The 10,582-nt window shown below is 40.5% G+C and overlaps 1 protein-coding gene across 2 annotated transcripts in view; it reads right to left on the reverse strand.

Annotated features, from left to right (window-relative positions):
• Positions 1-10,582, reverse strand: part of PIK3R3 (phosphoinositide-3-kinase regulatory subunit 3) — a 97,881-nt gene that overhangs the window by 16,377 nt on the left and 70,922 nt on the right. For both annotated transcript variants that reach the window (XM_014582441.2, XM_006164225.2), the window contains 2 exons: positions 9,642-9,767; positions 975-1,117 (listed from right to left, as the gene is read on the reverse strand). In XM_014582441.2, the coding sequence (XP_014437927.1) occupies positions 975-1,117; positions 9,642-9,767 (269 nt within the window). The remainder of the gene's footprint in view (positions 1-974; positions 1,118-9,641; positions 9,768-10,582) is intronic.

A 10,582-nucleotide genomic window follows, 5' to 3' on the forward strand; every position in this document is an offset into this window, starting at 1 on the left:
AAAAACCCCCCCAAAAAAAAAAAAAAAAAAAAAAAGATTTCCAACGTCCTTTTAGTTGCCAGAGCCAATGCTTCTCATGCTGCTTGCTCTCACTATAGAGACTCCTTCTGAGCATCCACCATCACCTACATATTTTCGCCTCCCAAATCTTTTCTGTGCCTTGAGTTCCAAATCCAAATAACCAGTTGCCTAGCTCCATTGGGGGCTCACAGAAACCCTAAACCCACTGGCTTGAGGCAGAACTCTCCTCGTGTACTTCCTATTTTGGTGAATATCATTTCCTAGTCACTCACACCAGAAGTCTAGGAATTGTTAACCTTTGACCTCTCCCACACCTACTACATCTGGTTAGGCATTTGTTACCTCTCCCTTGTTTTATGCCACTGCTATGGTCCAGGTCCTCATGGTCTTTTAACTTAGTGACCACAACCACTGCAGCCACCTGCAAAGTCAGGCTGGTCTTCTTACCTACAGTCTTGTTCCACTCTAATTTACTCTCAAACTGTTGTCAAAGTTGATTTTCAGTTAAAAAAAAAATCCAAGGAGTACACACTGTGTATTCCAAGGCACCCTAGCAGGTACGGGGCTATAAGGGAAGGGAAGCCACCATGCTTCCTCTCAGTGAGCTTGCAGTTAAGTGGACACAGCATTCCATAAATGTTAAACTAGGTATTGGGACTAGGCATGGTATGGACACTGAAACCGACAAAAAACAAACAAACAAACAAAAAAACCCTAAGATGGTCTGGGCATGTCTAAGCAGAGTTCTGAAAAATAAACAGGAGTTAACAATTTGAGGGGATGAAGAAAGGACGCAGGAGAGAGGAGATGCAGTTTGGTGCCATTAGTGGAACAGCAAGTAGTTCCATATGGCAGGACTGCAGTTTGAGGGGGTAGAAGAAGACAAGATAGGAGTTATTAGGGAAAAAAAGTTTTCTCTCACTGATGCACTTAGAGGTATTAAGCAGACTTACCGTTCAATCTCCTTTTCATTCCCTTCTCTGCGAAACCGTTCTATATACTCTTTGCTATGTTGTTCTTGTGTGTGACACTGTTCCTCAAATATTTTAATTGTTTCATTAAAAGCTTCAATTGCAGTCCTCTTCATCTGTATTTCCTATAGGAGAGAAGAAGAAAAGTCATACACTGCATTGCCTTTATTATTTTTTGTAACCCAGATCTTAAAACAAATCTTACCATTCTGAATATAATCTCACATAAGACCCAATTAAGAAAGCTAAAACAAAACCCTTATTCAATCCCTATTCCACTATTTATTTATACACAAAATACATGATTAAAACTATAAAACAGGGGTCAGCAGGGGGCATAGTGGTTAAGGCAGCTGGACTCCCACATGGCTGAGCACAGATCAAGTCCCAACCTGGCAGCACTTTCTCACTTTCCTTCTTTCTCCCCGTCTCTCTCTTGTCAACTTCAATAATAATAATAATAATAATAATAATAATAATAATGACAATGAATAAAATTAAAAAACAAAACAAAAACTATAAAATAAATGAAAAAGGACTGCCTGAAATATATCTGAGAGCCAGAAAAAGGCCTCTGAGCTGGATCTTGGGCACCTCGGGATCTTGGGCACGCACGCACACGCACCTAGCTTGAGTTTAAGCCACCAGGTCTGGGACTCGAAACCACGGTCAACTACATGGGAGTCCAGCAACATAGCCATTACGCCAACTGCTGGTCCCAAACCTAAATCTTGAAGACAAAGATCAAGTTCTGCCTTTGCACCTATTATTGTAGTGCTGAACCTCAAAAGAAGCTGAGCATGGAACCAGCAGATGGAATAATGGTTACATTGTTGGACACTCACGTGGTCTACTGAGGTTCAAGTTCTGGATCCGGTGGCTTAAAACTCATTCCTGGTACATGTGCGTGTGTGCTAAAAATTCTGAGAGATTGAAGGAGAAGGGATTGCAGTATGGTCATCCCCCGCTGTGGGGGAGGATGATTTCTTGCTTTTTATCTTTCTGGTGAGCACATGTGCCCTATAGCAAAAAATCTCTCTTTAAAAACGATCCAAAAAAAGATGCTGAAGAAATGAGTGGCTACAGCCAAAGAATCCATGCACCAAAGTGCAAAGCCTTACAGAATAGCCCTGCAGAGCCTATTTATTTATTCTTACTTTCATTTTTAAAGTTTATGAGAGGTCTTTGAAAAGTTCATGAAAAATTAGTATTATTTTTAAAAGTGCATAGATTTCAGGGGTTTTTTAATTTATTTTTACCAAGAGAAGCTTGTACTTTAATCCCATTTTGCTACCAACTTTTTGAAGTACCCTCTTATGCTTGGTTTTCCAAACATATTCTTCAGTAAATTAATCTTATTAGAACCACAAAGTGAAAAGAGAAAGAATGGCTGTTAAGTCAGATGCACAAAGAAAAATAAAATGAAAAACTAAAACTCCCACACAACAGTCTTAATAACTCCAAAAGCCCAGTAGCTAAGCCATTCCGTATCAGGGTAAACAGCTCTGTACCTTTTGATGAGCTCTGAGGGCACCAGGAGATAGAACATTTAAATTATTACTTCCCTAAAATCTTCAAAGATGATTAAATTTTGTTCATTTTACTTTTTATAAAGGCAATAAATATGCATAAAAGTCTAGAAAGACCGATATCCTGAATGCTTACACTTCTTAAAGTTTTTATGCTTGTGGGATAATTCCTCAACTATCCAGCATTTATTAATCTCAACAAATGATTATTGAGAATCCACTAGTGCAACATGGAGCCTGCCCTCCAGGACTCATAATACACAGGCACAATAGATTTCTGAATTCTCATAGATTCGGTTTCTTGTCATGGCAGAAGCAACCAAATGAGTTAGTTATTTATTGCTTTACAGAGGCTTCAAAGAGGAGGTAAGATGTGAGGGAGGTCTTAATAAACTGGGATAAAGGAAGAAAACGCATTGCACATGGAAGGTATGGTAAAGGATATACATAAACTAACAGGGCATGTTCAGCTATCAGCAATTGCACAGTAGACTGTTACATGAAAGGGCTAGCAAGCAGATGAGCCTAGAACTCTGTAGTGGTCCATATGGCTGAGGTTATACCACATCAATCTCAGATAATATTGAAAACTTACTGAATGCCCATAAACATTTAGCTACAAATTCTACAACTGTCTTTTAGCTTGCTTTTATTTTATTTATTTCATGATAAAGAGTGCATGCAAGAAAGAATGCAAGAGAGAGTGAGAGACAGGAACCCTGGACAGGGGCCAATTCATGCCACAATGCCCTACTCTCAGCCCTCCATTAGTCAAGATCTTGGGTGCACATGCATTTGGTATTTTTCAGGTTAACTCCAGATTAAACTCTAGGTTGTCCATGTAACCTCTAGCACTGCAGATCAATACTCTACTAACTGTACCCACAGCTGGGCCAACAACTGTGAAACAATAGTGGAATGTCTTGACTCATGTGCAAGGATAGAAATTATCTATAGGGACCAATAGGTGGCAGGGTAGTTAAGGAGCTGGACTCGCACATGATTGATCATGGTTTGAGTCCTGGCATTGGTGGCTTGAAAATCACTTTGGGCCCATGTGCATGTGTGTCCAAAATCCTGAGGAAAATTGGGGAAAAGGTACTGCAGTGTAGCTGCCTAGTATGAGGGATGATTTCTCACTTTCCCCCTCTCTCTCTGGTGAGCACACATACCCTATGGCAAAAACCTTATTGTTTTTCTCCATAGGAAAAAAAAAAAAAGAAAAGAAAAATAAATGATCTATAAAGCTCTGAGATGTCCTTGAATACACTGGGCATGCATATACCCATGATCCTGAGCTGGCTAAAGGTGGGGGGAATCTCAAGACCCCGTTGGGGGTTGGTGTCTCCTTCTCTCATGGAAGAAATAAATAAATATGTTTTTAAAGCTCTAGTCCTGGATCTTCAAAGAAAACACCAATATTTAGACTTCACTATCCTGGTATATGTGCTGGTAGGTAGAGCAGCAAAAGGAAAAGTGCTATCACGATCAAATCAGCAGTTTCCTATAAATAATCCTACTGCATCTACCACCAAAACTATAAACCTACCTGTATCTGCGCCCCTCGTTTCCCTTCCCCTCCCTTTATCTTAATGTGCTTTGGGTCTCATCTCCTTTTCCTTTCCTGTTACTTCACTCCATCCATCAGCTAACCCCTCTTACATCATCAACTCTTTCCGTCTACCATTTCCTTCATATCGGCATATAAGCAAGTTCTAGTATCACCACTTTGGGAAAACAAAACAAAACAAAACAAAACTCCTAATCCTAAATTCTCTTCCAGTCCCATGTAAGCATTATTTTAATGCTACCTGGGCTACCATGGGCTGTCTCTCTTTCCTCATCTTCCCATTCACAACAGCTCACTTTACCCTGGCTTTTGTATTTAACATTCCACACACATTTCTCTTTTCAAGGTCACCAATGATCTCATTGCCAAATTCCTCTCCTTATCCCAATCCATCACTATTTTTCCAAAGCGTATGTAACCTAGGCGTCAAATATCCGGATATGCATGCTATTTTCACCATGTGCCCACTCTGAGGGCATACCACCTCTTCCCGTTCTTTGTGAAGAATTCACTTACCCCAAAGCAATCTAGATTTTACCTATTTTCACAGGATAGACAGAGGAAACCTATAACAAACGTTTCAATGACAACTCTTTAAACTCTCTTAAACACTCATTTTTCTAGCACATCTCCCGTACTGCTAATCAATGGGTCTTCGCTCTCCTCTCCCCAACTCCTGAAGCTTTAAGGGCTGGCATCTCCTCTGCTCCGTTCCTACCCAGGTCTTACCTCTAATTCTCATATAAAGAAATTTAGCCCTCTTCTGTAACAGCTTCTGCCTAGTAGCTTCTTTGGCTGTCTCCATCCACCCCCATACCTAACTCCCTAACCAGGGATTTCAAGTCCAGTACCCAGTCTCATAGCGGGTACTCATGACTTCTATTTTGTGGTTAAATCCTCCATCATTACTAGACATGTGGACAGCATATAGAGCTCTCTCTGCTTTCTTCAGCCATGGCAAAAAAGCAGAAAACCAGCTCTATAAAAGCCAAAGTGACATTCAATAGTGGCCATTTTATTCTAGCCTCTGTTCATACGAAGGTTATCCTCCCCTATATCCCAGTCATATACTGAGTCTGACCTAAGGATCCGGTCAAATGCGAAGTGCTTTTAGTTCAATTTATTTCATCGATGAGAGAGAAAGAAAAAAGAGAGAGAGAGAGATCACACCCAACAGAGTCTCCAGACTTGAGCCAGCCCCAGATCATGGACAAACGTGTGCTTGGTGTACTCTGGGAGGTCTCCAGATCTGAACCAGGAACCTTCCCATGTGGGACTGCTTTGCAGTGCATCACATTTTACTGCTGCATCCTGTCTTGTCCCTGGTTCATTTTCTTGCATAAATTCATTGAACAAATAATTGAATAAACACTAACTAGAGAGCAGGCATTATTTGAAGCATTTGGGAGACAAGAATTAAAAAGCTTAGATGAGGGGACCAGCAGTTAGCATAATGGCTGTGTCGCTGGACTCCCATGTAGTCGACCGCAGTTCGCGTCCCAGACCCGGTGGCTTAAAACTCACGCCGGGCGTGTGTGCGTGCGTGCCCAAGATCCCAAGAGGAGAAGGGATTGCAGCGTGGCCAGCCCCCCTAGGGGGTGATTTCTCGCTTTCTGTCTCTCTGTCTCTGTCTGGCGAGCGCACACGCCCTATAGCAAAAACCTCTCAAAAAAAAAGCTTAGATGAAGATTTCTGCCCTCCTGGAACTTATAGTTTAGCAAGTTACATAGACAATAAACAACAGACATAAAAATATAAGTAAATGACATAGTTTGTTGAAAGATAATAATTATTATAAAAAAGGAAAAGGAGAATGAAAAGGGGGAACTGAATGCAAACTTTAATTTTAAATAGTTGTCAGGAGGCCTCATTGAGATGATGACATCTGAGCAGACTTAGGAGAAAAGTGTTCCAGGCAAAGAAACAGTCAGTGCAAACACTTTAAGGTGGGAGGGGCAGATGTAGCATATTTGAGGAACAGGAAAGGAGGTTAATGCAGCTGGAGCACAGTGAGTGAGAGAGTTGTAAGAAATGAGGTCAGAGAAGAAGAAGGCACAGAGTTGGGCATCATATAAAGGACTCTGGCTTTTAATCTGTGTAAAATGTGGAACCAGATCAGGGTTTTAAACAAAGGAATGTTGTTATCTGACCTGCTTTACAAGTATCACCCTGGCTGCTATGTTGAAAATTAATTGGGGGAAAGGAGAGCATAGATAAAGGCAAAGGACCAGTTAGGAGGTTCCTGTGCTAAATCCAGGCAAGAAATAATAGTGGCTTGGACCCAGGAATTAGCTGTGAGGAGTGAGATTCTCAGTTTATACAGATAAAACAAACAGGATTTTCCTGAGGGACTGAATGCAAAGTATGAATGAAGAGTGTAGGGTAACTTAAAGGCTTTTGGCCTGAGCAAGGATGTGATTGCTTTCAACTAATATGGGAAAGGCTGAGGACAGACCAGCCTTGAGGTAGAGTATCAGAGTCCTGATTTAAAACAGTGTGGGAATATGATGGCCAGAAATGCTCTGCTAGCCTATCCTCCAACATGACATGTAAGGCTTCATGTTATGTTCAGGTTTTCTTTCAATACTTACACAAAGTAATTTTATAATCTTGTTTTCTTTCTACCTGATATGTATGATGTGTCTGTGGTATGCCCGTGTGTGTGTATTTAATTATAAATTCCAGCTTCTCTTACAGATTATCTGAGATGGAGCCAGTGTTTGGGGACAGAAAGGAAAGTTATCAAGGCTTTTTCAGACAGAATCAATGTAAATGGTCAACAGTTACGGATGATGAAATGGTCATAGATAGAGAATGTTATACAGCTATTAAATTTGTTTTGCAGAATTATTTTTAAACTTTTTGAATTTTAAAAAGCACAAGAATGTGTCAACCAAAGGCATGGTGGTTAAGGCAGCTAGATCCCACATGGCTGACTATGCAGTTTGAGTCCCAGAACCAGTCACTTGAAAAACACACCAGGTTTGTGTGCATGTATGCCCCAAATCCCAACAGGAGCATGGAGAAGGGACTCCAACTGTGGTGTGGCCATCCTCCCTGAAGGGGAGGGGTGTTTTCTCACTCCTACTCCATCCCCCACATTCACCTCTTACCCCCCAACCCCATCTCTCTTGGTAAGCACATGTGCCCTACAGCAAAAGGAAAAAAAAAAAAGGGAGTGAGGGCGCAGCTGGCATAGTGGGACTCCCACATGGCTGACCACAGTTCAAGTCTCAGACACCAGGCACATGTGCGTGCTAGCCCAAGATTCTGAGAGGAGAATAGAAGAGAAGAGACTGTGACACGGTCATCCTCCATATAGGAAAAGCCTAAAAAACCATTTTTTTAATGATAAAATACATGTATGCATATGTATTTTATTGAGAGAGAGAGAGAGAAGTACCCTCCCCAGGGCTTGGTCATACCACAATCCCCTTCCTCCAGTATTCAGCCCATTAGGATCCAAAGCACGTACACACATACCTAGTGTATTTTCCGGTCAACTGGCCTGGGTATCTGACCATGGTCAGCACATGGCTTCCAGTTCCAAAGTCCAGTAAGCTGCTGGCTATGCTGGACAGGCTGGGCCCAAATGGCTATGCTAGACAGGATGGGCCCAAATTTACTATCTTTTTTTTTTTTAGAGGATTTTGCCTTAGGGCACGTGAGCTTGCCAGAGAGAGACAGGCAGAGAGACAGACACAGTAAGAGGGAATATGAGAAATCACCCCCCAAGGGAGACGGCCACACTGTAATCCCTTCTCCTCCGTACTCTTCCTGGGATCTTCGGCATGCAAGCACATGTGCCTGGTGTGATTATGAAGCCGAGGTCAGCCATGTGGGAATCCAGTGAGGCAACCGCTACACCATCTGCTGGTCACTCCAAATCTACTATCTTAATTAGAGTTCAATACTCCTTTTCAGTAGTTGACAAGACAGTTAGCAAAAATAAGAGTAAAACTTATAGAAGATCTGAATGACATTATCAACTACCTTGCCCTAATTGATATATAATGCATACTATAGCAACAACTGCAGAATACAGTCTTTGTCAATGCTCATTTAAAATCTACCAACATAGGCATATGCTAGGTCATAAAAATAAGTCAATAAATCTAAAAAGATTGTGAACTTAATAAATATGCCTACTAACAAAATTAAATTAGAAATTGATATTTAAATAAATCTCAAACATTTAGAAATTAAGTAACATATGGGACAAAGAAAAAGTTAGCGGGAAATCAGAAAATATTTTAAATTGAATGATAATAAAACTACAGTAAAACAAAATTTGTTTGATGTACCTAAAACAATACTTTGATGGAAACAAATGTTTATTTTAGGAAATAAGTTTTAAAACCAACGAACAAAAATTGGTTTATTTCACCTTAAGAAATTATAAAAAGCAAATTTAACTATAAGACAGTAGAAGAAATCTATGACATAGAAAATGAACACTAAAAAGCCGGAAACATTATCAGGGCTGTATGGTGGTGCAGAAGTAAAACGTGATCCTCCCCTGCACCTCGGGGTGACCACGTGACTAAGTTCTAGCTATTGAGATAAAAGTGAAAGCAGTGTGTACTCCTAGGAAGTTGCCTAAAAATAGGTAACCTTCCTCTCTCCTTTCCTTTCCTTCCCTCCTATTTACTACAATATTGTTGTGATGACTGATATCAAGAGTAATCCAACTTCCACAGATAACAAAGCACCAAGATACGCACCTAAAAATCTTTTTTTTTTTAGAGAGGTTTTTGCTATAGGGCGCGTGCACTCGCCAGACAGACAGAGAGAGACAGAGACAGAAAGCGAGAAATCACCCCCCAGGGGGGATGGCCACACCGCAATCCCTTCTCCTTTCTCCTCTTGGGATATTGGGCATGCACACACACGCGCCCGGCGTGAGTTTAAGTCACCGGGTCCGGGACTCGAACCACGGTCAACTACATGGGAGTCCAGCAACGTAGCCATTACGCTAACTGCTGGTGCCCATACCTATAAATCTTAATGACCAGGAGTGGCCATAATATTATGGCTTTGTGCTACCTATATACATGTAAATGAAAAGTAAATTTGTATCTGAAGCCTTTGTTATTTTTTTATTTTTGTCACTTTCAACCAGTTAATACTAATACCGACACAAATTTTATCGTTAACCAATAAAAAATGATTCATGGAGGCCAGATGGTGGCACAGGGTAAAACTTCCACTCTCTGAGGCAATCCCACATGGGAAGCTCTAGTTTGGAGACCTCCCTGAGTACATCAGGCACTCCTCTGCCCACGATACAAGGCTGGCTGAAGACAGGCTAGATTACAGCATTAAGACCCCACTGAGAGTGCTGTATCTCCCTCATGCATGGGAGAAATACATAAACTTGAAAAAAAAAAGTGATTTATGAGTGGTAGGGAAATTTTTATTATCAAAGTCTCTAAAAAGATGTTTAAAATATTAGGACAACTAAATATCATCAAGTGAATTATAGAAAAATTGATGTAACTGTTACATTGTATATTTAATAGCCCAAACAAACAAACAAAAAATACTAACCTGGGATGTTCTGGTATATTCTTCATACAGCCTATCATACTCTTTACTCTTTTCCTGATACTGAGAATGGTATTCTTGCAGTTTTTTACCTACTGCATCAATGTTATCTTCTTTAACCAATTGATCCTATACAAATAAACGAAAGAAATAAAGAATGTTAATTCTGACATATGAATTTTTCCATCTCTATTTCTAAATTATATTTCAGCAGTAGAAGTTTAAGCCAGGCCAACCATGGTGGTGTAATGGTAATGCAATACCGCACACTGATGCCATACGGTAAGGTCTCAGGTTCGAGTCCTGTGGTCTCTCTGTGCATGCCAGGTATGCTAACATCCTGGCTGGCTCAAACTGGATGACAGTATGAAGATCCTACTGTGTGGTGCCTGTCTCTCTGTCTCTCTCTCTCTCTGGGAGAAATTACATAAATAAAAAGTTCAAGCCATTGTGTTACTATCAAGCATTCAAAAACACTAAATCCTTTTATAAACACTACGATTAGCCTTTAAATTGCATCAAAACAATGAATACTTTTGGCCCAGCCTCAGTGACACAGGCAAGAGGATGTCATTAGCCAGAGGGGCACTGCTGCACGATGGCTGAGGCTGCACGGGAGATGCTGGTCGAGTTTCCAGCCCAGCCTAAACAGGTTAGGCACTGTGATGTGCAGCATGTTCCTGACTGGGAGGCTGGGCTGGGAAAATATAGTCACATGGTAAAACCTTATCCAAAAAAACCCTCTCATCATCATCATGATCATAGCTAACACTTTAAATGTTATAAAACGAAGTACAAGTGGGAAATACATTTAGACATTTTATGTAAAGTTAATAAATATATGCAACATTAGTTCCAAAATACCTAAAATTTTTTAAATTTTTAAAATAATTTCTTATTTATTTATTGGAGAGGTTTTTTTTTTTTTTTTGTGTACAGCTGAC

Source organism: Tupaia chinensis, unplaced genomic scaffold, assembly GCF_000334495.1.
Source record: "Tupaia chinensis unplaced genomic scaffold, TupChi_1.0 Scaffold143599_1, whole genome shotgun sequence".
Classification (NCBI taxonomy): Eukaryota; Metazoa; Chordata; class Mammalia; order Scandentia; family Tupaiidae; genus Tupaia; species Tupaia belangeri.